A 27,330-nucleotide genomic window follows, 5' to 3' on the forward strand; every position below is an offset into this window, starting at 1 on the left:
TGCCTTTGACTCTCCAAGCTGCTAGCCTCCCCCACAGCCTCAGAGCTTCTGTTCTGGTACAGGGATGCCTCCATGCTGGAGGGGGCTGTGAGGAGGGTGCCCTGGGGAACGAGACGGTTGAGTCTGGGGCTTGGAGGATGAGTCACACAGTAGCTGACAGAAACAAATGCAAGGAAGATTCCAGGCAGAAGTACAACAGGAGCAAAGCCCCCCCACAGCTTGAGAGAGCAGGCCCCTGGAACTGTGTGTTGAGGAGTGGAGTGGCTGGAGTGGCCGGGTTAAGAGGATGAGATGGTGGTGTGGGCAGGGGGTGGGCAATGCTGGCCTCAGAAGCCAGGCTGAAGACTGGGATGTTATTTCCAGGGCCATGGGGAGCCAAGGAAGATGTGTGAGCAGTGGAGGGGTACTGTGTTGTAAGATTCCTCTGGAGTGAGCCTGGTGTCTAGAGATGGGGAACCTGGGGAGGAAGCCAGAGTCCCAGAGGAGGAGGGGGGCCTGAATCAGACCTAAGCAGTAGTAACAAAAGTAGATTAAGGGGCGCCTGGGTGGCTCAGTGGGTTAAGCTGCTGCCTTCGGCTCAGGTCATGATCTCAGGGTCCTGGGATCGAGTCCCGCATCGGGCTCTCTGCTCAGCAGGGAGCCTGCTTCCCTCTCTCTCTCTCTCTGCCTGCCTCTCAGTCTACTTGTGATTTCTCTCTGTCAAATAAATAAATAAAATCTTTTTTTTTTTTAAAGATTTTATTTATTTATTTGACAGAGATCACAAGTAGGCAGAGAGGCAGGCAGAGAGAGAGAGAGGGGAGGAAGCAGGCTCCCTGCAGAGCAGAAAGCCCGATGTGGGGCTCGATCCCAGGACCCTGGGATCATGACCTGAGCTGAAGGCAGGGGCTTTAACCCACTGAGACACCCAGGCGCCCCAATAAATAAAATCTTTAAAAAAAAAAAAAAAGTAGATTAAGGAGGAGATTAAGGGCCTAGAGAGGGTCTCAGCCTCACCGAGGTCCTGACATCAGGCCCACCAGGTTCAAATCCATCCTGGACCCTGGCTCACAATGCAACTTCAACCACTCTGTGCCTCAGTTTCCACATCTGTAAAATGGGATAAATGCTAGAGCCTTCTCCCTGACTGTGGGAAGTGGAAGTCCACTCCCCCACGATTTCCCCTCTCCTCAAACTCTGCCCCTCTACATCTTCGAGCTCAGAGGAATTCACCAAAGGTTTTGAACTGAGACTTTATAGAAAGCTGCAAATCTTTGATCCAACACACCCAAAGGTACACACTCCGCACAGAAAAATTACAAAGCACGACTCTGGGGTACTGTGTGTGTTTTTCCCCTTTAGATTGGTAAAACTTCAAAAGCGTGATAATGTTTGGTGCTAGAGGGGCTGTGGGGACAGTGGCAGCCCCGTGCCCTGCTGCAGGAGCATCTGGGGCCCTGTCCCAGTGGAAGGCACAATGACACAGGCCACCAGAGTTACAAACACTTTTGCCTGCTGACCCAGCAGCCCAGTTCTGGGACACTCCTGAATAACTTGATGTTTACAAAGCGACAAGGGCAGCAGTAAATGGACATACAGTGTAATGTTACTCAGCCATAGAAAGGGACGAAGCCCTTACACGCGCTACATCATGGATGAACTTTGAAAACAACACTGAGCGAGAGAAGCCAGACACAAAAGACCACATAGCCTGTGACTCCATTGATAGGAAACGTCCAGAACAGGCAAATCCATGAGGACAGAAAGCGGGACTAGTGGTTGCCAGGGGCTGGGGAAGGGCCAGAGGGTCCGCTCCTGGGGACAGGGTTTTCCAGTTGGGACAATGGAAATGTTCTGGAACTAGATATTGGTGGTACTTGCAAAACACTGGATTGTTCACTATAAAATGGCTAAAATGGTAAATTTTATGTTAAGTGTCTTTTGCCCCATTTAAAAAGAGGGAAGACAAAAAGATAGCACAGCTAAGAGATGATTCACTGTAACATTGTTGTTATGGGGGGGGCAACCTAAGGGGTTGGGTAGGTGAAAAACAGCTCATCCATGGGGGGGCATGTCTCAGAGTCATAAAAACAAAATGATAGTGCTCTATGAACTGAGAAGGGAAGACTCACTCATCTTTTTCCACAAACCTTTATGAAGCACCTACTGTGTGCCAGGCACACAGTTTTTGTCTGAACAAAACAGACAAAAAGCCTTGTCCTCATGAGCTTCTTGTAGCCATTGGAGAAACCAGCGACGTGCAGGATCTACCGGGAAAATAGGGGACACAGGTAGAAGGAGCCATGCAGAGGAAAATAAAAGTGAGAAGCAAGCTGGGAAGGTGGTAATTCTTTTTTATTTATTTATTTTTAAGATTTTATTTATTTAGGGACGCCTGGGTGTGTCAGTTGGTTAACCATCTGCCTTCAACTCAGGCCACGATCCCAGGGTCCTGGGATGGAGCCCTAGTCGATCTGTTTCTCCCTTTCACTCTCCCTCTGGGCTCTTTCTCTATCTCAAATAAATAAAATCCGGGGTGCCTGGGTGGCTCAGTGGTCTAAGCCTCTGCCTTTGGCTCAGGTCATGATCTCAGGGTTCTGGGATGGAGCCCCACATCAGGCTCTCTGCTCAGCGGGGAGCCTGCTTCCTCGGCTATCTCTGCCTGCCTCTCTGCCTACTTGTGATCTCTGTCTGTCAAATAAATAAATAAAATCTTAAAATAAATAAATAAATAAAATCCTTTTTTTTTTTTTTTTAAGATTTTATTTATTTATTTGACAGAGAGAGATCACGGGTAGGCAGTGAGGCAGGCAGAGAGAGGAAGGGAAACAGGCTCCCCACTGAGCAGAGAGCCCGATGTGGGGCTCGATCCTAGGACTCTGGGATCATGACCTGAGCTGAAGGCAGAGGCTTTAACCTACTGAGCCACCCAGGCACCCTCAAATAAATAAAATCTTTAAAAAAAAAAAAAGAAGGCCAAAAAATAAACTCCTAGATTTCAATTGGCTAAAGAAACCTTGGATGAAACTGGAAAAACGAATATTCATGCTTCCCTCTTAGCAGCAGGCAGATGGCAGGAGAACATCACCCCCTATGTTTTTTAATTACAGCACTGAACTCAGCCAATAAACACACATAAAGACATTCAGGCTTTTGGGATAAGAGGGACAGAGGGGCAGCAGCCTGCCTCAGGCCTGGGTGTGGGTGGATGTCCCCCACATCCCACACCCTGGGTGGAGTAGGCAGCAACCAGCACTAAGGCCTCTTAGAAGAGGAGGAAATGAGGAAATGAGAACTGCCGGGCACAGGGGTTATGTGGGAGGGGGGTGGCGGAGGGAGGCAGGCTTGGGGCCTAGGATAGTGGGTTCTGGAGGTGGGTGTGGGGGACCTGCGGGACCTGGAGTCTAGAACACTTACAGGGGTCTGAAGTTTGGGAGGCCTAGGTCCTGGGATTTGGGGGGTCTCGAAATTGCTGGCATGTAGGGTGGTCCTGGGTTCTGGAGCATGCCAGCCGTCTGATGAGCCTGGGGCCTGGGTCCTTTTGCTGCTGCCCTAGCAGGTCATGGCCAGGCTATGGGAAGCAGGGCAGCTATGGGCTCCACTGCCTGAGGGGGACCAGAAGCTTCCAGAGGGCACATCTCTATACTCCGCCTCCTCCCTGCCTGACATGCCCTGAGCCTGTGTCTGAAACAAAGCCTGAGGGCCAGGAAGGGCCAGTCTCTCAGCACAGAGACTTCCAGAGGTCCTTAGGAACCCCTAGAGACCTTCAGAAATCCCCAGAGATACCTAGAACAGCTCAGAATCCCCAATACGCCAGGGTACTCGGAGACCTTTAGAGATCTTCAGAGACCCCCCAAAATAGCCAAGAAAACAAAGAGACCTCTCACAAAGACAAAGACAGAGCTTCTGGGGATAAACTACATCCAGGGCCACCAATCCACAGCCCCTTCAATTTAGCCATATTTGCCCCACACCCTCTGACCCCCATGTACCTACCTGTGCTGGGTGAGGCCTCAGCCTGGGCCCTGCCCCCAGTATGCTGGAGACTGGGCTGCTGAAGTGGGATCAAGGGTTTGCCCTCCCCCACTATCCACCTCCCATCCAGGTCCTGGATCTCACACTTGTCCCCTTCTCTGGAGCTCTGGGGCCGCTGTCCTGGCATTTCCATTCCCCACGAGTTCAAAGTGCAACCTTTGAATGCCAGACATCCTTCCCCAGCACCCCCGGGAGGCCGGGCTGCCCTGAGGGGCCCATCTCACCTGGGGGAGGGTGGAGGGCAGGGTGCCAGGCCACCCAGCCCAGCAGTGGAGGCCGCCTAGAGGCCTGGGGATCTTAAGGTGTCTCAGAGGCTCTGGAGCCAGCAGATCAGGTCCAGGGGCAGGTGTGACAATCCAGGGCTCAGCTGGGGCCGCAGAGCTGACTTAGGGGCAAACCTGGACTATGGGCCGACTTGGTGACCGCCAATCAGGGGTGCGTCCGTCAAACACTGCCTAAGGTCGGCTTGGCCACTTCACCGACGCATGACCCAGAACCGGTGCCTTCATCTCTCTCCGCCCCCGCTTCCTCCTCTGTAAAAGCCGGACAGTGAAAACCACCCCGTGGGGCGGCTGCGAAGGGCCGAGTAGCAGATGTGAACGCCTGGCACGGGGGACATGTGCGACTGAAGACGCAGGCTGAGTGTCTCATGGAGGAGGGGGAGGGGTACATGAGGGCCCATCGATGCACCAACATCAAATTCAGAAGGTTAAAGCTGGATTTTTAACGATGCAGAAAGAGTCGGGGCAGGCGGAGGGGGGGGTTGCGGGGGGGGGGGCGGCAACAAAATGGGGCACCAAGGCGGCTGCGGTCAAGGTCAGCGAGCACCGTCCACTGCTCGCTGCTTAGCCAAGGGCTGCTCCGGCGGGGGGAGGCCACGCTGCTGGCCCGCAGGGCTCTCCTGGGGACAGTCCTCAACCGCAGGACGGAAGGCGAGCTGATTAGAAATGCCTCAGCTCCTCACCACCTCCGGTAGGACCTCACCGAGGCGGGCTCTGGCCTGTGGCTCAGAGGGCCCCCTGGGAGCCCCGTCCCTGGGAGTGCTGGTTGGCGCCCCCTGCAGGGCTCCCTCTCTCTCCTCGCGCCGGGACAGGGGCTGCGAGGAATGACCTCCCCAAACAGTTAAGCTCCCCGATTCTGTTTTTAGGGCCTGCTTCTCAGGGACCTCAAATTAAGACAGGTGGAGTGATTGGGACACCTGGCTGGCTCAGTGGGTAGAACACTCAACCTTTTTTTCCTTTTTCCTTTTTTTTTTTTTTTTTTAAGATTTATCCATTCATTTTAGAGAGATAAGAGAGTTCCTGCTTTGTTGCTCCGGGAGGAGCAGAGGGAAAGAGAATCCCGATGCACACTTCCCTCTCAGCACGGAATGCAACGTGGAGCTCCATCCCCAGGACCCTGAGATCATGACCTGAGCCAAAATGAAGAGCGGAGGGCATAATCAATTGACTGAGCTACCCAGGCGCCCAGAGCATGCAACTCTTGATCTCAGGGTCATGAGTTCAAGCCCCACATTGGGTGTAGTGATTATTCAAAATAAATAAAAAATAAACTTAAAAAAAGAGAGACGTAATCTTCAGGATAACCGCTTGAGATAGGAACTGTCATTACCAGTTCATTGGAACAGATAAGAACCTTCCCCCATTTTACAGACAGGGAAACTGAGGCATGGCCTGTTTGAGTAGCTTGCCCAAAGCTCTACAGCAACTGAAGGTCAGCCCGGAATCTGTGGGGCTGACCATGAGGCTACACTGTGCTCAAACACAAGATGCATTTGTCTGCATCTACCGGGGGTGGGGGGGCAGGGCGGCTGCAGAACTATTTCAAGGCACCCAATGAATCTCCATGTCACTCCCAAAGACATGGATTTGGACTTGAGTTCATGATAGCGATTCTCTGCAGCTGTGGCCTAAGAAGGTACTTTATTTGTTAGGCTTTATTTGTTTATTTTGGGTATGATTTCTTTCCTTCCTCAAATATTTACTGAGTGCCTACTGAATGCAGCAAAACTTGTGACCTTGAGGAGCTGCTATTCCACTGGGGAGGGCACCATGAGCCGTAAATTTTCAAATTTAAAAGCGGTTAGGAAGTAATAGCTCCATGGAGAAAAAGTTAAGGACAGTGTGGGGGGATTTGGAGAGCAAGACGGGGTGGTTCACAGTTTTGAAAAGGTTAAGCAAGGAAGACCGCCAGAGGGGGGGAAATGCAGAAAAAAAAGGGGGGGAGACAAAAGATATACAGGTCAGAGTTCAAAACGGGAAGTCTCTTAAGGTTGTAGGGGAACTGGGTGGGGTTTTTCTGTATTTGTCTCCTTTTTTGCTATGAAATAATTCAACATGTAAAAAATATAAGTATGTATTTGGAAGCCAACTTGGGGGCATGGACAAGGTCAAGAGAAGCTGACAACATTCCAAGCCTGAAACTTGAGGTCTCAAGAGCTATTCTGAAGTGGTACCAGGGCAAGTCCTGCCCCTGGGAGCAGGTGCGGTGAGTCTCTGCTGTCCTCGTGTGGCCATACTCAGGACTGCAGGTGCCAGTGGCCTTCGCAGAGACAGAAAATTGGTCCCTGGCCCTTTGGACTGGTTCAGCTGGCTCTGGCTCTAGGAAGGACAGTAATGATGGGAGGATGGTAATGACAGTTGTGTCACAGTCAGGCTGAGACCCCTGAGGACACTGGTGGCCTCGGATCCCAGCACAGAGGGGACAGTGGTAATTTTTAATTCATTTGTTTAGCAACAGGTGTTTATTGAGCTCCTGCTGTGTGCCAAGCATTGCTCTGAGCACTGAACAAAACATTCAAATTCTCTGCCCTCGTGGGCCTCATGGATTACTGGTGACATACAAAATCAATGTGCAAAATCAACATTTTCAGGAAAATCCAATGTGACCCAGGTTGGAGGGCCTCTCTGAGAAGATATTGCTGGAGCTGAGGCCTGTAGGAGGAAGAGAAGCAGGACATGGGGAAGGGCTGGAGGAAAGGTGTCCCAGGCAGGGAGAACAGCCATGCAAAGGCCCTGGGGTCGGGTTGAACTGGATGCATACAACAGGATCATGGACAAAAAATACCCAAATTCTGGTGCTTAGCAAGCATCCATTCCCCAATGTTGTTATTAAGCTGAGGGACTCCTAAATGGAGAAGAAAAGATTCCTCCACTTTACCTCCCAGAAAGAGAGTGGGACCTTAGGATGCCATGGAAACTCTTTCCTCTGCCACAGGAAGAGACTGGAGCTCTGGAGAGGGGAGGTAAGGGAGGGATGCTGCCAGTGCACCCCAACGTGGGACCTCCACGTTGTGGAGGAGGGGGAATGGATTCCTGACTCCTGTGTGTCTTTAGGCAAGTTGCTTCCCTGTGCTGAGCCTCAGTTTTATCTGCAGAACTTTCTCTGTAGCTGCCACAGGCTCTCCCCTCCTTCATTCCTCTCTTCCCTCCTCCTTCCCCCCAGGCCTGAGGTTTCCACAAAATGCCTCCAATTTCCCAGATGCAGGCAGGGCAGGGCAGGCATGACAGTGGGTGAAGTGCTGCCTCTGGGTCACCCATGTGACTCCCTCAGTACCTCTCAGGGCTCAGTTTCCCCATTCTATAGCATGGGGAGAAGAGAGGCTGCCTCTCCAATGAGGCTGCAGGATGGATTTCCCAGGGATGCTCTGATCCCGGACTGAGTACACCAGTTTCTAATGATTGGTTTGGCTCTGGAATTCAAGTGCAGGAAGAAGAGGCAGGGACTTAATTTGTGGGCGCCGGAGCCCACAGAAAGTACTGGAAGCAGGGCAGTTTACTGGCTCAGGCTAAGCCTTGTGGAGGATGGACACAGGTGTTGGGGTAGGGGCCGGTGCTGTGGGTTTGGTTGGGGCTCCTCCTCCCGGTCCTGCTGGGTCCCTTCTCTCGCTTGGGTTCCTCCCAGCTCTGCACACTTGGGAGTTCAGTCCTCCCCTGCTCAGAGACTCACAAGCGGACCTGCACAGCCAGGATTCAAACCCAGGCTCATCCTCCATCCGAGGACTTCTGCCTCTGGTTAATCATCTTGGGAATACAGGAACCTGAAACTCCAAGGGGTTGCTGCCTCTTCAAGGATCCTACCCTATCTGAGGGAGCCTTTGCCTCTCCCTCCCCCAGCATTCCTGGACTGGGGGCCTTGGTCCTCCCGCCAGGGCGGGAACTCCCACCCCTGCTCTAGCGCTCACCGGCTGTTGCGGCTTCTCCCTTCCCGGTGTTGTTTGGGTTTTAATTTTTGTGTTGCAGTTAGAAAATTACCCGTAATTACAGCTTCTGCGAGGAAACATCTCAGGGCCCAGACCCTGCTCCCAGCTGTGGCCCGCCTCCCCCGCAGGGCCGGGGCGGGGCTGCAGGAGCCGCCCTGAGGATCCCGGCCCCTCCCCACGCCTGCCACTTTAATGGGAATGGAGGTGGGGGGCGCTGCTTCCATCTCCAGTGGAGAGGAATAACCATCATTAGGAAAACCCAAAGCCGCTTCCGAGCGACTCCTGCAACATATTCACCGGCCGCCAGAGCTGGGTCCGTAGGGAGGACAAATCCGGTGGGAGGCGGAGGCTGCCCTCAGATTATCTGATGCATCATTTTATCGTAACAGTGACAAATCCAACCAAGGCCGGTGCAGACAGAGTCCGGGATCTAGGGAAGATGCCCAAGGAAGGCAGGAAGAAGGGAGGGGAGGAGAAAGAGGGGAAGGAGGGAGAAGATGGGGGGACGGAGAAGGAACTAGAATAGGCTAAGCCTGGAGTCATACTGCCCTCCAGGCAGCAGGAACAGCTAGGGCAAAGACCGTGAGGTGGGAAGGACTGGAACAAAATGGGGAGGGACAGCCTCCCCTCCAGGCAACCCTCCAGCCCTACAAGCACAGCCAGCTTCAGGCTCCCCCAGGAACAGCCCCGGTCCGGTGGTAATCCCAAGAGGCAGAGAGAATCGGCTCAAGGCTGCAGTGCCCGCGCAGCCACACGGGGGCGATCGGGAGCTGGTGGAGAGATGGCCGGTCTGGGATCCATCCTAGACGCTTAGCCTTTTCTGCTTGCGGTCCCCACCCGGGCCCTTTAATCAATTCCCGGGCGTGCCATGGCTCAGAGCTCCGGTCTGCCTGGGCCTCTTACCGGGGCAACCTCCTGCCTCCTCCATGTCACTCCAGTCTACCTAGAAGCCCCACGGAGCTTCCGAAAAATCCTGTTGCCTATCCAGCCCCTCATGGCTACACACCTTCCCGTTGTTCCCTATTGCTCTTGGAACAACTCTCAACCCGTCCTCTCGGGAGTGATCCGGCTCCCTCTTCCCCCTGCTCCAGCCACACTGCACTCCTCTGCGTCCAACACCTCAACCGTGCACCCACCTCAGGGCCTTTGCACCTCTGTGACTGCAGTCTGAACATTTTGCTTTGAGATCTTTCAGATCCACCCCTCCCCTTACTAAACAAAACAAAACTTTCCTCCCCTCCCATGCTCCTCCCTCGCATCGGGGCGGGGGCGGGGGCGGGGGGGGGGCCTCTTCTGTGGGTTCGGCTTTTGCTGGGCGTGCGCCCTGTTTGGGTGTGCTTGCGGCTCAGCTTCCCTGACGCCGCGTGGGGCCCAGAGCTCGCTCTTCTCGGACTTTTCCGCCGGCACCGAGACTGTTTGGAGAACCGTCCCCGTTGCCATGAGAACGGCGCCTGTCTCTCCAACCGGCCGCGCCTCCCCCTTCGCAGCTCGCGCCTCCGTCTCCCTCCTTCTCTCCCCTCTCCTCCACCCTGCTCCGGGATCCGGGCCCACTCGCCCGTTGCTTGGTCCTCTCCACCGAGAACCCCTCCCTCTGCCTAGCATGCGGTACTCCCTGAAATTATCCTACTGACTCGCCAGCTTTTGACGGTCAGCCTTCTCCGTCAGAATCTCTGCTCCACAAACAGTAGCAACGCGTCCTGCCTGGGTCCCCAGAGCCCTGCATACAATAGACGCTCAATAAATGTTTGTGGGAGGTTGGATTCAACGACTCAAGGAACCGTGGCTCAGAGAGGGCGAGGGACCCACGCTGGACACAGAATCCTGGGGAGCCACGGAGCTTTGGGAGATAAATAGGGGGTGGTAGGAGGAGCGTCCGCAGGGCCTTGGGTGTCACAGTTGTCACCAATTCACTGTGTGACTTGGGTGAAGCACCCTGTCTTGTTGAAAGTAGGCGCTGGAGAGTGGTACTGGGAGCGGGTATTCCGATGAGGGTCCCCTTAACGCCCATGTCCACCCGTGGCGTCTGGGGCGCTGACGCTCCCAGCTGGAGGCCCTACAGAAGCTTGGCGGCCGCACCCCCACGACTTCGCAGCACAGGCCCCTCCTCTAAGCCGGCCCGGGCTCTGGGGTGGGGGGCGGGGGTGCTGCGGGAGAGGAAGCTGGGGGAGGGGACGACCGGCTGGACAGGAAGTGGGAAGGGCTGGCGTCCCCTTCCAACCCCGGCCGAGGCCCCTCGGGATGGAGGCGGGGCTGGGGCCAGCCTGGCCCTTCCCTTCCTCTCCGTCTGTCTGGAACCCCAGCGTCTCCCGACGTCCCGGCCGCCAAAAGGCCTGACGGTCGGTCGGGGATCCCCACTGGGGGGTGCGGCCTCTAAAAGGGAGGTATAACTGGGTCAGCTCGCAATGGGCGGGGGGTACTCCCAAGACACACACACACACACACACACACACGCACCACGCAGGAAACCTTAGCTCACAACCACCAACCACCTAGAGCTAGCAATCAACCCACGCGCGGAAGCACAGGCACACGCACGCAATGCACACACACTTGTGAACGCAAGCTGGCGGCGTCACTCGGGGCCCCACAAGCACCAAGGACCCACGATCACTGGCCACAGAGCCAGGGCCAGTAGACCAGACAGCAACCTTTCACTGGGTACCTGCCAACCCTCAGGCATAACGAGGCACACGTGCACTCACACAGGAACCACGTGCTCACACACGGACACAAACACACACTCGCAGTCTGGCACAGGAAAAACGAACACCCATGTCAAGTATTCACAGAAACATCCAGACTTGGAATCACAACTGGTCTGCCTCCCCCATCCTCGTTCCAGGCAGGTCTGGGGCAGAGGTAGCCACCCCTTCCAAGCACCCTTGCCCTGGGGCCCTTATCTCTGCGTCTGTCTCCCCCCCTTCCCCCCCCCTCCCCAATCTCACACCCTCTGGAGGGAGAAGGGCCCCAGGAGGGGGAATGGATTCCTGACTCCTGCAGAGGGGCAATTAAAGGTGGAATGGGCCCCATTTACAGGAGCCAACACAAAAGTTGAGAAACAGCAGCAAGAAATGACCTAGTTGACAATCACCCAGGGGCTACTATTGACAGAGGGTGTGACTGTGGGGCCGGGCAGGGCGGCTCCCAGCATGTGACCCAGGTATCCCTCGTGTGGTTGTCTTTGTGTTGCATGTGTGTGAGTGTCCACAAGCCATGTGACTGTGTGACACTGACTCATCTGTGGCACTGGGAGACCCCAGGTCTGTGCGTGGAGCCCCGCGTAGGCTGTGACTGTGTTCCCCAGGGTGACCGTGTGGCCCAGGGTGATCGTAAGTAGCTGAATGGACTCTTTCCACAACTTGTCTGAAGCTGCAGCATAGCTGAGTTTCAGTGTGTCTCTCTGGTTGTGTGTCTGTGTGAGTGGTGATCTGTGTGTTTTGCTGTTCTGATAGCCACTGTGTATACCTCTGTGTATATGACAACGTTTCCCTGGGTGAGCTGTGTGTGTGGCGTTCCCTCTCAAGCTGCGTGGGGGTAGTTCTGCGGGGTGGTACCCCCGTGACTGCCTATTGCTTTATGGAACTCTCACCGGTTGTTCCAGGAGCTGTGTGGATGTGTGTAGTTCGGTGTCCGAGAGTGTAGCTGCAACTGTGTGTGGCTGTGTTCCTGGGCGTACAATTTGGGGGGCTGGTCCTATCTGAGGGAGTGTGCGTGTAGCCGTGATCGACTGTATCCTGCTGCGTGTCCCCAGGTGGCCGTCCCCACCCGTGCCTGCGTGTGTGTACCCGCCCCCCCGCTCCCGCGGCGGGCACTGCGCGTGCGCGCCCGGCCCACGGTCCCCACAGAGGGACCCATCCGCGCGCCCGCCATCGCCCCTTTAAGAGCGGCGCCCGCGGGCGGCAGGGAGGCGGCAGGCGGGGGCGCGCGCGGCGGGAGGAGGGGGCGCGCGCTTCCCGGAACAGCCCGCGCTGAGGGAAGAGAGGAAGAAAATAAAACCCGTGGCTGGAGCTGAAGCTGGAGCTGCCGCCGCTGCCGCCGCCGCCGCCGCCTTGGCAGTCTGGAGCTCCCCCGCGCGGACGATGCCCGCGGTGCCCGCGCGGGGCTCGGGGCGGTGAGGCCCCGGGCGCGGGGTAGCTATGGCGACCGCTAGCGCGGCCCGCGGTGCCGCCTGACAGGTGTGGGCCCCGGCGGCGGCGGCGGCGGCGGCGGCGGCGGCTCCGAGCAGCATGTACGCCAAGGGGGGCAAGGGCTCGGCCGTGCCCTCCGACAGCCAGGCCCGCGAGAAGTGAGTCGGTGGGCAGGGGCCGCGGGAGCCGGGGGCGGGGCTCGGCGGCCGCGCAGCTTCCGTGGGCCCCAATGCCAGCGGGCACCGCGCGGGGCACGTGGGCGCGGGGGAAGGGCGTGCGGGGCCCGAGCGAGCTCGAGGGGTCGCGAGATTTGCGGGGGCGCGCGAGACCCGAGGGGCGCGAGATTTGAGGGGCGCGTGAGGCCCGAGGGGCTCGAGGGGTCGCGAGATATGTGGGAGCGTGCTGGATCGAAGGCATGTGAGGTGCTTGAGAGTTCGCGAGATTTGAGGGGGCGCTGAGACTCTGGGGGGCGCGAAGGGCGCCAGGAGTTGTGAGGTTTGGAGGGGGCGGGGTGCGCGAGAGCAGAGAGGTCGTGAGAGTTGAAGGGGCGCGGGAAGCCCCGAGGTTCGCGAGATCTGAGGGGGCGCGTGAATCCCGAGGGCTGCGGAGACCCGACCTGCTGGAGGGGTCGCGACATTGCGGGGGCGCGCGAGACTCGAGGGCGCAGGATTTGAGGGGGCGCGCGACCTCCCGACCGTCGAGTCTTGGGTGCGCTAGTTTGCGGACGCGCGTGCGCGCGAGGTCGCGCCCGGGAGCGGCATCTCCCGGTCTCCAGCGAAGTTGCTGGGGCCGTGGATGGGGTGGGGTGGGGTTCTGACCAGTTGGGGACTCCTGCACGTCGGGAAGAGCTTGCGCGAGGAGAGGGCGTGAGGGCTGGCGGCCCCCGCGCTGGCGGCTGGGTGGGTCCCCAGGGGAGGCCACACGGCTCACAGTGGGAGGACTCTACGATCTGCTGCAAAAACACCTCCTGCCGGGGCTAAAGGCCCCGTCGTGCCTGTTTTCCAGCCCCCCTGGGTGGCCAGACCCGTCCTGTGCTTGTCCATTGCTTCGAGAGGGTCCCATCGGAGCCTTGGTTTGGAGATAGGGTTCTGCTGCTAAAGAAAGTTTAGAAAACACCAGATGGTCACATCCCGTATTTCATCCGTGGGGGTGCCCGAACCCTGGAGAGGAAGCGATCTGCTGAGGGATGTCTCTGGGTCTGGGGCGCGGGAGAGATCTCAGAAGGCAGGAGGGGGGAGGGCACCCTGGAGAGGATGGCTGGTTGCTCTGAGCATCCGTTTCTGAAATATGGACAGCCGGCCTTGTAGGATTCTCACAAGGACAGGGGTGAGAGGCTGCAGGGAGGGGACCCCATACAGGCAGCCACCAGCGGAGCCACTTCCTGTCTCCGGGCCTCGGTTTCTTCCTCTGTGAAATGGGGGTGTGGGGAGGCTACACTGCTCAGGTCCTCAGCTCTGTGGTGCTGGGTTTTTTTTCTTTTTGGTTTTTGGTTTTTTTTTTTTTTTTTTAAGATTTCATTTATTTATTTGGCAGAGAGAGAGACAGTGAGAGAGGAAATACAAGCACGGAAGGGGGAGAGAGAGAAGCAGGCTTCCTTAGGAGCAGGGAACCTGATGTGGGGCTCCATCCCAGGACACTGGGATCATGATCTGAGCCAAAGGCAGACGCTTAGACACTTAACGACTGAGCCACCCAAATGCCCCTCTGTGGTGCTGTTTTTCTCCCGGCTGGCAGTCCTGCCTCCTCCTGCCCTTCTTCCTTCCCGGGTCCCTGTCTTGGGCCCACTTCTTGCTCCTCATCTCAGCACTAGGTCTGGGACAGCCTGTCCCCAAAATGGATTGAGTACCTGCTGGGTGCGCGGATGGTGAATCCAATAATAAACATTCCCAGCCTACAGGGCAGCCTGGAGGGCACCTACCACCCAGGACTAACTAGCACTTGCATTTGGTCCTTGGTTTCGAGGCTTTTTAAATAAGAGGACCAAGGTCACAGGGTTAGTGGAAGTCCCCTTAGTCCCTTTTATATCCTTTCCTCTGTGGCCCCAGAGGTTCTGCCGATGTGAAGTCCTGCCAGGTAGGTTTAAATAGTTCTGTAAATGACAACCGTGGTTGGTGTGTTGTGTTTTTTGCTGGGATTGGTTTTGAGAAGGGGCACCTGACCACAGGTAGTTCGTTCCGTTGCCCAGCAGGTGAGGGAATCACCTTGTGGTTTGCTCTGTCTCTTGCCGGGCTTCCAGGTGTGGCTGTGGGCATCCTTGTTTGGAGGGCAAATGAGTGAAAGGTTCTTGAGAAAAGAATCCCTGAACTGAGTCCTGGAGGCTGAGCAGAGCCAGGGGACACAGGGAAGCTTCCAAGGAAGGGCATGAGAAGAAGGAAGGAACAGGAGGAGGAAGACAGAGGGCGAATTTGTGAGTGGGGGACATCACCCAGGCCACTGGCTGGGAGAAGGGGCAAGCATGGGGGCTGCCAGGCAGATGGTGAGGAGACACCCAAAGGCCTGGCCTTGAGGGTAGCCGGGTGAAGGGGCTTGGGGAAAGAAATGTGTGGGCTGGAGTGTCCCTCTGTTGGGAAGGGATACAAGGCCCTGAGTAGAGGGCGTCTCCCAGCCCCCAGGAGCAAGTCCAGAGGCTTTAAGCAGGAGGAGGACACTGTACTAGTGCTCAGAACTTCTGTTACCTGCCATAGTTCTTTATTGTTTTAAAGATTTTATATATTTATTTGACAGAGAGAGCACAAGCAGGCAGAGAGGCAGGCAGAGGGGAAGGGGAAAGCAGGCCCCCTGCTGAGCCGAGAGCCCTTTGGAGGGCTGGATCCCAGGACCCTGAGATCATGACCTGAGCAGAAGGCAGAGGGTCAACCCACTGAGCCATCCAGGTGCCCCTGCCTTAGTTCTTGCTCAGTGTGGGGCCACATTGCAGTCTCCAAGGCTCTAATGTCCCCTTCTGTCACCTGAGCAACCCTTCGTGCATTTCTTCCTGTGAACACTTGGGGTCTGGGGACACTCCCCCGTATCCATCCACTTGTCCTCTTACAGCAGAAGCCCCTCCCATAAGTGTGCTCTTTGTTCCACAGGTCATTTGCCAGCCTGGTTAGGGGTGGGAATGCCAGGATTTGGATTCAGAGCCCAGGCCCTTCCCCGTAACTGAGATCAGGGCTGGGCAGGACACCTCAGGTGGGAGGCTCCTGTGTGTCTCAAACAGCATGGTCTAATGTCCAGGCTTCAAAAGTTTTTCCTCAAAACAAAACAGCTCACAGTCCTTCCCTGAGACTCTATCCTGGTAAAAATGAGAGTACGAACACTTAAGAGAAACCAACAAAACTTAAAATATTTTCTGGCTTCTCTTTGCTTTGGGGATAAAACTCCCAAATCCTTAACATCAAAATACTAAGCTGATTTTGATTTTTACTGGTGCTTGCCAGTTGACTGCCTGTGTCAATCCTGTTCTCGCAGGAGGGAGTCCCCATGTTGGTTTGTTCATTCATCTGGGGTAGCTAGGGGCGCAGGAAGCCCCGGGTGCAGCTGTACGTTCAGTCGTGAGCTAAAGAGACCAAGCCCCTGCCCTCCCAAAGCTGTTTCAGAAGGAGCTGCGGGCAGTGAGCAGAGAGACCTGTGTCAGAAGGGGATAAATAAGGAGGTCGGAGGGTGGATGGGGCAAGTGGAGGTGAGGTGTGGCAGGGAAGACTGTGCCAGGGGACATTTGAGCCACATAGGTTTTTAGCTGGAAGTGCCCCCAGGTGGGAGAACTCCCTGTGCAAAGGCCCTGGGGTGGAGGGGGGGGGCCACTGTACGTGTGCTGGGGCATTGGAAGGACTGAAGGAGTGCTGTAGGGTACATGTGTATGTGGAGACTCTAGAGGCTGGGGAGAGAGTAGCCCCTGGGGGAGCCCTGTTGAAATCCAAGCAAGAGGTGGTAGTGGCCTGGACCCAGTGTGGTAGAGAAGGCAAGAGGAGGGCTCCAAAGCAGAAGAGAGAGTGTTTTCCTTAAGTTTTTCCCCGACATTCAGTAAGTGCAGTGATCTCAGGGGGATGGCTGGGTGGATAGTCATGCACCTGTGTATATCTTTTTATGAGTCAAGGCCAGACTACCCAAGTCAGATGGGACAGGGGAGGTGGGAAAGGAAGAAGCTCGTGGGGAGCGTGTTGAAGATAGTCCACTGTTGAAGCATGTTGAAGATGTCATGTGAACCGCGAGTTTGGGCATCTGCACAAAGATGTCATCAAAGCGGGCGAGGATGCTACCCAGCGAGAAGCTAGGGCCCAGGGTTGAGCTGGGGCAGGGCTAGTGGAGGGGGAGGGGGAGCAGGCAGGAGTGGGGTCCTGCATCCTGGGTCACGTGCCACCTCTGAACAGTTGAGGGCAAAAGGGAGATGTGGGAGGACCTGATGGCTGGCGGTGTTGAGTCCTTGGTGGATGTGGTAGGAGCCAAGGGTCACTTTTTCAGGAAGCTTTCTGAGCCAGAATGCCCAAAGGGCAAGACTGCAGTCTCCCTGTCCCTCTCCCTACACCTGCCTAGCTTGATTCCCCCATCCCATCCGACTCCCTTATCTCTGGGCATCTCACCCCCAAACTTTCCTGCTTCCTGCAGTGACCCCCAGAATGGGTGAGGGGCTGGCTGGATCTCTCGTCCGCCTCTCTCCTTGCGTGGAGGGTGGGGGAGGGGACGGGCAGGCCTGGGCTGGTTGGCTCTGCTTCAGCCCGTTGTTCCTTCACTGATGGACGCTGGGCCAGCAGATGCAGACTACTTGAAGGCTCAGGAAGCCTCTGAAAAGGAAGAGAATCCTAGCAGTGAGTTGGGCAGCTAAACCTGGAGGCTGTGGGGCCAGGGAGGCTGAGAGAGCAGTGTGATCATGTGGCCGAGTCAATAGCTGGTCTTGAGGAAAACCCACACTTGGAGCGACGGGACCACCATGAGCTATGCCCCACGGTGCCCTGTCCCGTCGGTGGCTGTCACAACTCATCTGGTGCAATGGGAGTGGGGGGCACACCTTGCCCTGGGTCCACCCACCCCAGTCCCTCAAACATCTGCTTCTTGTCCTCCCCTAGCACGCACTACCTTCCTGCCTACCATAGAACTCCTCAGGTAGCCTCCAGGGGTTCATGTGTCTGTAACGTATACTGCACAAATGTGCTGGGCGAGTGTTGAATGCATGAAAACGGGTGGAGGAAGGAAGAGGATCCAGGGTAAGAGCAGAAGCAGTGGTGGGGAGCAGGGAGCAGGGGCCGGGACAGAATGGCAAGAGCTGCCTCCTCAAGGTCTGAGGGGAGCTGAGGAAGTGGGGGGTGATCTGATGGGGAGCGGGGATGTGAGGACCAAGAAGCCTGGCTGGGAAGGTGAGAGAGAACAGGAACATGAGTCAAAGCAGGGTTATTTTAGGATGGGGCCCTCAGCCAGGGAAGGGTGGCCAACTGAGTGGAGAGGCGTCCTGGAAGGGCTTCTAGCTCAGGGCAACCCTTGGGGAGCCCCCCGGTCTTGGATCTAGACCCTACCCTCTCAGCCTATGTGGGGCCTGGATGGACAGTAGGTTCTTGGGAGCACTGGGAAGGGCCAGTAACTGTGGATGGTTGGGAAGTGGGTGACCCCAGGAGGCAGGAAGTTTTGTTTGTTTGTTTGTTTGTTTGTTTTTTAAGATTTTATTTATTTATTTGACAGACAGAGATCACCAGTAGGCAGAGAGGCAGGCAGAGAGAGAGAGAGAGAGAGGGAAGCAGGCTTCCTGCGGAGCAGGGAGCCCGATGCGGGGCTCGATCCCAGGACCCTGAGATCATGACCCAAGCCGAAGGCAGCAGACCAAACCACTGAGCCACCCAGGCGCCCCGGCAGGAAGTATTTCTGCTTGCTGGTGGGGAGGACTGATGAGGGAGGGGTGTCGGGGCCAAGGATGTGGAGGCTCCGAAGATGGTGTAGACGGCCCAGCATTCCTGTGTGGCCTGTGGAGGACCCTGCTGGTCAGAAGGTGGCTGTGTTCTAGGGGCATGTAGCAGCCAGGCTGGTCCATCCAGGAGTACTGGGCACTGTGTTTCCACAAGGCAGTGCCATAGCAGCCAAGTGGCACCACCGGCCCGGTGGCCCCTCACCTGCCCTCACTTGTCCATACTACTCCTGCGGGGCTGGTGGAGCTGGGTCATGGCCCCAATGGTAGATGGGCTCTTGACCTGAAAAAGAAAATGGGGTTATGGGGGCATCTAGAGGAGGAAGACCTCAGGTTAGAGGACACCTTTCTTTCCCTAGCAGAGAAAGCCAGAAGGAAATTAGGTGTTGGGCCCTGGCCACATGGCCTCAGGTACCCGCTGGGAGACCCCACCCAGGGTCTAATCTGGTGTGACATTCAGGAGCCCTTTCTCCTGGCCAGGTCGTCCTGGGGGATGAAGGCTGTTCTGGGGTCTCAACACTGGAAGGACAGGGCCAGGACTTGGCCCATGAGGGGATGTGGAACTGAACATAAGGGGTGGCTTGCAAGTCAGGGGTCGGGGACTGCAGGAGTGCTGCGTAGATGAAGGGCCTGCTGGCTGGGTGTGGATGAATATGTAGGAGCTGGCGGGACTGAGCACCTGATGAAGGCGTCACGTCAGGGTGGGAGAAATGGCGCGGGGGGGGGGGCAGTTGGGGAACCAGTAAGGGGCGGTGAGTGAGGCTGAGGATGGTGTCACGAAAGGGCTCACCGAGGCCTCTCCCGGGGACCCTTGGGGAGGGGCTTGTGGCGACAGCTGCAGGCCTCCGGAGAGCCTAAACTGGTCGGCATCCTGCCTGCAGGTTGGCGCTCTATGTGTACGAGTACCTGCTGCACGTCGGTGCCCAGAAGTCAGCCCAGACCTTTCTTTCTGAGGTAAGCCAGCCTTGCCAGGCAGAGCCCCCCAGGCAGGATCCTTCCTTACTACCCATACCCTGGCGTCCTCTCCACCCCCTTCCACTGGGGCTCCAGTGGTGGGGTTGGGTTGCTCCTCTGCTGGCTCTGGGGACTGAGGACTGGGGGGGTCAGGGTCCGTGGGCTGGGATCAGGGCATCTGTCTGGCCATCTGAGGATCTGTGCCCACTTCTCTGCCCCTGACCCGGTTGTCCCCTGCCCCGCACCCTTGCTTGGGGTGGCTGGTTCCCCATTCCCCAGGTACCAGGCTGGGCTGGGGCTGCCTCACATTGGAACAGGTCAGGCGGGCCGGGGCAGCAGGTCCCCCTCACCATCTTGCTTTTCCCCTGCAGATCCGATGGGAGAAGAACATTACGCTGGGGGAGCCCCCAGGCTTCCTGCATTCCTGGTGGTGGTGCGTGTGGGGCTGGTGGGGGGTATGGAGCCGGACTGGGTGGGGACGCCTAGGGAAACCATCTTCCCCCCCACCCCCTGCCGCCCACAGCGTGTTCTGGGACTTGTACTGTGCAGCACCTGACCGCAGAGAGGCGTGTGAGCACTCGAATGAGGCCAAGGCCTTCCAGGACTACGTGAGTCCCTGCCCCATGGACCTGGATCAGGGCTCTTGGGCATGGGCCAGTTTCAGGGCCTGGGGCCTTGGGGGCCTGCATGGCCTGAGGCTGGCTGGGGTGGGCAGGTGGGTCTGGTGTTGGGGTTTAATCTGGGATGTTGGCCACTTCTGGGGCTTCCCTATGCCCTCAGTCTAGAGTCACTCATGGGGTGGGGGAGGCTCCTTCCATTGCACCCAGCTCCTGAGGGTCCCCACAGCACCCCCCACCTTCCTGACCCCAGCCCTACCTCACCTCCTCCTCATCTGAATCCCTTGGGAGCCGGGAGTGGGGAGCTCTGCCTCCCCATCTGCCCTGGGGTGGGGTGGTGGTGGTGGTGGTGGTGGTGGTGTGGTGTGTGTGTGTGTGTGTGTTGGGGGGTGGGCCCACCATGGCATAGCCCCTCCCACCCCAGCCTTTTTGAGCCCCTGGGGCTATGGGCTTGGCTAAGGGGCAGGGGCACCCTCCAGCAGTAGAGGCCCAGCACAGGGACACTTCCTGAGTGCGGGTCCAAGGCCTATCTGGAGAGGAGGGGAATAACATGAAAGGGCTGTGGCATCTCGTCGTCATGGGGAGCAGATGGCTGCCCCTGCCTTTATCCTCTTGGTCCTGGCTGTGGGGCTTGGCCACCTGGCTTCCCAGAGAAGTCTGCGGCTGGGCAGGAAGGGCTTGGGGCCTCCGGGCCCACTCAAGGGGGAAGCAGCAGCTCAGCTGGCGTCTAGGGGCGGTGCAGCTCTAAGCGAGTTCTCCCTTCTCCCCTCGCGCCCCCCCTTGTGCACCCACTCTCCTACAGCTGCCGGCTTCACTGCCTGAGCAGTCCACCCTGCTGTGCCCTGCTGTGCCTTCTAGGGCCTCCCAGGGCGTGGCCCGTCCTGCCGACCAATCGCTCTGCAATTGGTTAAGGTCGAGCACCGCCTCCCCACAAAAAGCGCTTCCTCCCCCCACCCCGCAAGTGACCGCCTTTCTAGAGCCCGGGTGCAGTCCACGAGGGGTAGTCATCATGTCCGGAATCCGCTCCGCACCTGTTGTACAGTGTGCCTGGGAGCCTGGGTCCCCACTGGGTTCCACTGCCCCTAAGCGTCCCTCCCGCCCCCGCCCCCCACCCCGGTCCCTCTTCTGCCAGAATGGGGCTCCAGGGGTGTCTGAGCTGTGTGCGTGCATGACTCTGCGTGGGCGCTCATTCCCAGTCGGGCCCTAGCCCCCTCCAGCCTGCTGGTGCCCCCTTCCCTCCCCACCCCTACCCCGGCCTCTCCTCTGCCCCCCCCCCCCCCAGCGGCCTCTCAGGGCCCCTCTGGGGAGGGCAGGAAGGCAGAGCACAGTCGGCGGGAGCGCGCTTCTGGGAGCGCGACGGTTACCATGGCAACGGAGTGCGTCGGGGGGAGATAGTGCGGGCACAGCGGGCGTGGTGGGGGGGAAGGGAGCGCCCCGGGTGACGGGTTCCCTGTAGCTGCGGGCGCACATCCTGCCCGGCCTCTGCTCTAACGTGGGGGGAGCACCGTGCTTGCCTCCCACGCATGGTCGGGGGCCCCCTCCGAGTGGGGGCTCAGTTCACCCCTTCCGGCAGCCGACTGTGGCGTCTCCAGGAAACGCTAGCGCGCCCAACCCATCGTCATAGCAACGCGGGATGGGCCAGGGCGTCTCCGGGTGGATGATTGACGTGGGGGGGGGTCTCGCGCAGGCCACCCGCCAGTGAGGGTGGGCCCTGTATTAACCTTTCTGGGTCTAGAGTTGGGGAGCCCCAGTGAGTGTGGGATACCCCATCTTCTCCCTGCCCCCACACCTCGTTGGCAGCCCAGAGAGCGGCTGCCCCCCCTCCTCCCTCCTGACCAGGAAATGCTTTGGCGCCTGCTGTGGCTTGAAAGGGGGGACTGCTCTCCCATCCTCTCTGTGGGGTAGGTTGGGGGGAGTTGAGTGCCTCCTTCAGCCACTGAGGCAGGCGCCTTTGAGAATACAGTAGGCGCTCCAGCTGTCAGGCTGTGTGTGTCCGTGGGGGGGAATGGGTGGAGGCAGGGGGGACCTGGCAGTTTGGAGGGTGTGAGAGCTTTATCCCCCACTCCTAGGATCTCTTGGGCTTTCAAAAGGTTGGTGATGGGCCCTAGGATTGTTTTCAGTCACCATAGGCCAGGGAAGGCATGTCCCCCGCCCCCCCAGCTTGGGACCTGGGTAGGAGACCTTTGGAGGTTGATCTTTGAGAAGGGGCAGCTTGCAATACCCAAGGGGAGGAGTATGTCTCCAGGGGTCCTGCTCTGACCCAGCCAAGGGGCCCTCTCCCTGCTTCTTTGGAGCAGGAAATGCTGTGTGACTGTGGGCAAAATGCTTCACTTCTCTGAGCCGAAGTGGCTGCAGTTTTACAAATTCCTGAGCATCCCCATGTGATGGCTGGGTCAGTGCTGGGAAGAGCTGTGTCCCAAGCAGACCATCCCCTCCCTCTCAGATCCCGTTGGGGGTGGAGTGGGTGCAGATGATCCAGCAGGCAAGAGAGGAGGGGCCCCCACAGAAGTACTGTCTTTACTCAGTCCTTGCAGAGTCCTCCTTCCCTGTCCCTTAATGTGTTCCCTCTACCCTGTAGACTAGGCCTCCATTTCCCTCCTCCCTCCTCTGTTCCCAAAGGCAGACAAGCCTGGGACTTGGAACCTACCAGAGGAAGTGGCCTGTCAGCCTGTCCCCCTGCCAGCTCTGGCCTGCCACCAGCATCTCCACCCTTGGCTGACATGGGAACTCCCCTGTCTAGCACCCGGTCTTCTCCCCTCCTCCAACTGAAGAGAGGTCTGGAGCCTAGACACCCCGCCCCCTAGTCCTGCTCTTCTTCACCCTCCTGACTGGAAGGGGGGTGCTCTGCCCCCGCAGCTCCCGGCAGGAGCCTTTTGGGAGGGAGGTTCACCTTGAAGCTGCCAGTTGATTTCTGTTTATTTGGGTGTCTTGGGCAGAGCTGGGAGTCCAGCTAGTCCGTCTTCCCAGCCAGGAGAACCTGGGGCACGTGGGGCTGGGGCTAGAGTCAGGGATGACGCGCCCACTAGTCTGAGGTGAAATTCCGATGGGAAGAGCGAGCCGTGCCAGATGCGGGGGGCACGTGCCCACGGAGGTCCTGGGTCATTGGCATCTTCAGACCCCCAGAATCCTCAGGCTTGGGACTGACTCCTTAGGAGCTGGGATCCCCAAGTCTCTGGCCTCCTCCCTGGGCTGTGGGTGGCGTCAGGCAGGGCCCCGACCACTGCCAGTGTCTTGTGTCCACACAGCAGGTTTGAGGACAAAGGAGCAGCCCTGAGTGGGGGCAGCTGACACCGGGCTGGGGACTGGGGCAGCGGCTCCTCCTTCATGTAGAGAAGCCTCCAGGTGTCCTCACACCCTCACCAGGGTGGAGGATCCCACGGCCCAGGCTCCTTGTTCTGCAGAGTGGGCTGTTTGCAGGTAGGAGGGGGCACTCAGCAGGAAGTGAAGAGAGCTAGTTCTCCTGGTCTTCCTCACCCCTGCAGAGTGCTGTAGCGGCCCCCAGTCCTGTGATGGGGAGCATGGCCCCCAACGACGCGATGGCAGCAGGCCCCATGGCCCCCGGCTTCTTCCAGGTACAGCCAGGGCCGGTGCCCCTTGTTCTCCAACTTGAGTGGGCATATGTTGGAGGGTGAAGGCATGGGCCGTGAGGGTGGGGGGCGGTGGATCTTAAGGGGAGAGGCCCAGGCCGGCTGGAGGTGGGTCGGGGGCTTTCCAAGAGGTGGGTATTTGTGTGGTGGCTTTGGTGGCAAGGGCAGGGGTGGGACCGTTTGGGCTGGGCCCCAAAGCAGGAGAGGGAGGCGTCTCTGTGAGGTTGGCCAGTGTGGGCCTGGTTGCTAAGGGCTTCAGAGCATGGCTCTCTGAGCCATGGGTCTTGCCTGTGACTGTTCCCTAGGGCCCCTCACTCCAAACCCCGTCTTCCCCTCGGGGGAGCACAGGGCTGGCCCACCCTCCCACCTCCATGGTGTCCCCTCACCCTCCCTGGCCATGCTCAGTAGGGCCACAGAAAACAGTGAAGCTTCGGTGGACCTCGCTCCTCCCAACCCACCTGGTTCTGTCCTCCTAGGGCCCCCCCGGCTCCCAGCAACCCCCCCACAACCCCAACGCCCCCATGATGGGGCCTCATGTTCAGGTAAGGACCTGTGATGCCTTGCCCCTTTGCACACGCACATCCCCGCAGATGGAGCCCCCAGCCCCACCGCACTCACGCACCAGGCACTGGCTGGCTGTGCTTTGCTGGCTGGTCCTGGAGGAGGGGGGCTGTCCAGGCTGGGGGCCCGGGCGGCTGCAGGAATGGGGTAGCTTTGGGGGGTGAGCGGGCGGTGGGAGGTGCTGATCCCCGGCCCACCTCTTCCAGCCCTTCATGTCACCGCGGTTCCCAGGGGGCCCCCGGCCCACCCTGCGGATGCCGAGTCAGGTGAGAGAGGGATGAGGGGAGGGGGGGCAGGAGTTGGGCCAGCGCGGGGGTACCCACGCTCAGTGCTGCCACACCCCCTCTGCAGCCTCCTGTGGGGCTCCCCGGCTCCCAGCCCCTCCTCCCTGGCACCATGGAACCCTCCCCGCGTGCTCAGGGTGAGTAGGGAAGCTCCCGCTGCTGCCACCCTCTGCTCCAAGTTCCTTGTCCCTGCTGCCTGCTGGTGCAGAGCCACCCCCCTCCAGTGCATGTCCACACTGGGGAGTATTCCTGGCCTGAGCCCCCTTCCTCCTGCCTCCCTCCCCACCAGGACATCCTAGCCTGGGCCCGATGCAGAGAGTGACACCTCCACGGGGCATGGCCAGCATTGGACCCCAGGTAAGGGCTGGGCCAGGAGAGAGGGTACGCTTCCAGGGATTTCCCCGACATCTTGGCCTGCATTCAACATGCTTTTGCCTTCCCAGAACTACGGAGGTGGCATGCGGCCCCCACCCAACTCCCTCGCTGGCCCGGGCCTGCCCACCATGAACATGTAAGGCCAGCACCCAGCTTCATGGGCTGACGCTGCTGGGGCATACTCAGTCTGCACAACCGCTCTGGTGGTTTACTCTGTATTGGGGGGTAAACTGAGGCCCAAAGGCCAGTGAGTGATAGGATGGGATTCGGAGGCTAACTGGAATCCATCCCTGGGTACCAACTCTCAGCCAACATGGGCTGCTCTGCGGCCCTGTTTGGGGGACGGTGGGGCAGAGTGGGGGAGGTCACGAAATGTGTAGTAGGGGGCTGTATACCACCTGGCCTCACCCTGGGATCCACCCACTGTGTCTTCTAGGGGCCCTGGAGTGCGAGGCCCCTGGGCCAGCCCCAGTGGAAACTCGGTGAGAGGCGGGCTGGCTGCCCCCGGAGGGTGGTGGGTGGATGAGCAGATGAGCGGTGTGGGGGTACAGCAGGGCAACTTCTCATGGCTGCCCTTCTCCCCAGATTCCCTATTCCTCCTCCTCCCCCGGCAGCTACACGGTGAGTGACTGAGTGACGCAGTGGCTGGGCCACTCGAGCCAGGGGGCAGGGGTGGTGGTTGGCAGATGGGGGGGGGGGGGTCTTTCTCATGTTCTGTCTCCTTCCTTGCGCAGGGACCCCCAGGAGGAGGTGGGCCCCCTGGAACACCCATCATGCCCAGCCCTGGAGGTGCTGCAGCCTGGGCGGGGTACAGGGAGGGGTGTGCGTGGCTGGAGAACTCCTCGCAGCCCTTCCCCTTACGCTCCGGTATCTCCCCCAGACTCCACCAACTCCAGCGAGAACATGTACACTATCATGAACCCTATTGGGCCGGGCGCCGGCAGGGCTAATGTGAGTTGTGGGGGTTCCAGGGTGGGTGTTGTGGCAGGCGGTGGCCCCGCTGGGGATTTGATGGCCCTAGTCCCACACTGCCCCCCGCCCGCAGTTCCCGCTTGGCCCTGGTCCGGAGGGCCCCATGGCGGCCATGAGTGCGATGGAACCTCACCACGTGAACGGATCCCTGGGTGAGTGGGCGTTGAGTAGAGACGCACACCTCACTCCCCACCCCTGCTACTTTGCGAGCCTTCTGCGCCCCCTGGCGGATGCTCCTGCCCCACCCCCCCCAGTTTCTCTGCTGGCATCCCGGTTGCGCCCCAAGTCCACTGGCAGGGGCTGCAAGGGGGGAAGTGGCGGAAGGTGTGCGGGGTGTGGGGAGTTCCAGCAACTAAATCAAGAGTGCCATCACTGACCCCTGTCCCGACCCTCCATCCGAGACCCCCAGCGGGGTCCCAGCGGGCTGGGCCCAGGGACGGAGGTAGGGCCACGCAGCAAGTTCAGGAAGGGGTTAGTTGACCCTGGGCTGGGGGGAGCGGGGCATTGGTGCTGGCCTGTCGCAGGCACATCTGAGCCACGGTCCGCGGTCTGTTGGTCCACAGGCTCGGGCGATATGGACGGGTTGCCGAAGGTGAGGGGCCGCGGTCCTGCGTGGGTGCGGAACCTGGGACTCCCTGGGTGCGGGGATGCGGGCTGGGTCAGAGCTGGGAGGCCTAATCGGGGTTGGGCGGAGCCGTGGGCAGGGCCCGGCCCGCGGGGTGGGGAATCCTACGCTGACCGCGGCTGCCCCCAGAGCTCCCCCGGCGCCGTGGCCGGCCTGAGCAACGCCCCGGGCACCCCGCGGGACGACGGTGAGATGGCGGCTGCCGGGACCTTCCTGCACCCGTTCCCGAGCGAAAGCGTAAGCGACTGCGTCGACTCCCCCCCCGCGGCGGCGTCGGGCCGGAGGGGCCTGGCGGGCAGGCCCCGGCGGGGCGGCCGGGGGGCAAGAGCAAGACCGTGACCGCGGCGGGCCAGGTGGGGGGGCGGCCGCGGCATCCTTCCCCTCCCCCCTCTCTTTCCCTCCCCCACTCCCGCCCTAATCTCACCGGCTCTCCTCCCTGTCCCCACCCCATCCTGGGACCCACACCCCAGGGCAGTCTCCCCACGCATCGCCACTCCTCTCTTCCCCTCCCTCCGCCCCGCCCCCTCCCCCATTCTCCCCGGGGGGCGGGTCCCAGCGTAGGCCAGAGCTGAGCCCGCCTCCGCGCGCCACCCCCTCATCTCTCCGCAGTACTCGCCCGGGATGACCATGAGCGTGTGATGGGGCAGCAGCCCCTTGCCCACTGCCGGCCTCGGCTTCTGCCCAGTGCCCCTGCCTGGGACCAAGGCCCAGGGCCTGGGGCAGTCTGCTGGGTGAGGGTCTGAGGTCACACCTCGGGCGACTGTACTCCATCCAGTTGAAGGATTGGACAGCTTGGAGGCCCCACACGAAGGACTCTCATTTTATAAAAAAACAAAACGCAAGGACCTCAGAGACGTTCTTTCCTGTATAGGCCCTTCCCGCTATTTCTATTTTGTCCCCGGGGGATTCTTGGGGACCTCCTTTCCCCTGGACGGCAGGGGTGGGCCCCATCAATAAATGTAACTTGGTTTTGGTTTTTGGTATCTGGTCTCCAGATTTCTTCGCTGTGGCTTGTGGCCACGTCCTCCCATCAGGGGTTAGGCAGAGGCCTCAGGGTTCTGTAAGTTTCAAGAGCTGGGGCATCAGTTTGGGAAGGGTAGGTAGGAGTCTACCATGAGAAAGATGGGAGATGGGGCTGGAGTTG

General features: G+C 59.0%; 1 protein-coding gene across 6 annotated transcripts; it reads left to right on the forward strand.

Moving 5' to 3' along the window:
• The first annotated feature begins 12,109 nt into the window (after window positions 1–12,109).
• On the forward strand, window positions 12,110–27,169 carry SSBP4 (single stranded DNA binding protein 4). Of its 6 annotated transcripts, none has more exons than XM_059389442.1 (18): window positions 12,110–12,500; window positions 19,093–19,165; window positions 19,537–19,598; window positions 19,689–19,773; window positions 23,265–23,354; window positions 23,846–23,911; window positions 24,137–24,196; window positions 24,282–24,351; window positions 24,504–24,571; window positions 24,658–24,725; window positions 25,026–25,071; window positions 25,175–25,210; window positions 25,324–25,378; window positions 25,470–25,540; window positions 25,635–25,713; window positions 26,125–26,153; window positions 26,316–26,539; window positions 26,796–27,169. In XM_059389442.1, the coding sequence occupies exons 1-17, from the start codon at window positions 12,442–12,444 to the stop codon at window positions 26,523–26,525; spliced, it is 1,227 nt and encodes a 408-aa protein (XP_059245425.1). In that variant the 5' UTR covers window positions 12,110–12,441; the 3' UTR covers window positions 26,526–26,539; window positions 26,796–27,169. The 6 variants fall into 6 exon arrangements, with proteins under 6 accessions (XP_059245425.1, XP_059245429.1, XP_059245426.1 ...); XM_059389444.1 differs by having other exon boundaries at window positions 12,112–12,500; window positions 26,316–26,423; XM_059389443.1 differs by lacking the exon at window positions 23,846–23,911 and having other exon boundaries at window positions 12,111–12,500.
• The last annotated feature ends 161 nt before the right edge of the window (window positions 27,170–27,330 follow it).

This window comes from Mustela nigripes, chromosome 2 (genome assembly GCF_022355385.1).
Source record: "Mustela nigripes isolate SB6536 chromosome 2, MUSNIG.SB6536, whole genome shotgun sequence".
Taxonomy (NCBI): domain Eukaryota; kingdom Metazoa; phylum Chordata; class Mammalia; order Carnivora; family Mustelidae; genus Mustela; species Mustela nigripes.

Bases quoted from the DNA above. Each gene is read 5' to 3' on its own strand.
- SSBP4 (XM_059389442.1), top strand. From the start codon at position 12,442: ATGTACGCCAAGGGGGGCAAGGGCTCGGCCGTGCCCTCCGACAGCCAG. The intron at 19,599-19,688 runs GTGCGTGTGGGG...TGCCGCCCACAG, and splicing joins TTCCTGCATTCCTGGTGGTG to CGTGTTCTGGGACTTGTACT. The intron at 23,912-24,136 runs GTAAGGACCTGT...CACCTCTTCCAG, and splicing joins TGATGGGGCCTCATGTTCAG to CCCTTCATGTCACCGCGGTT.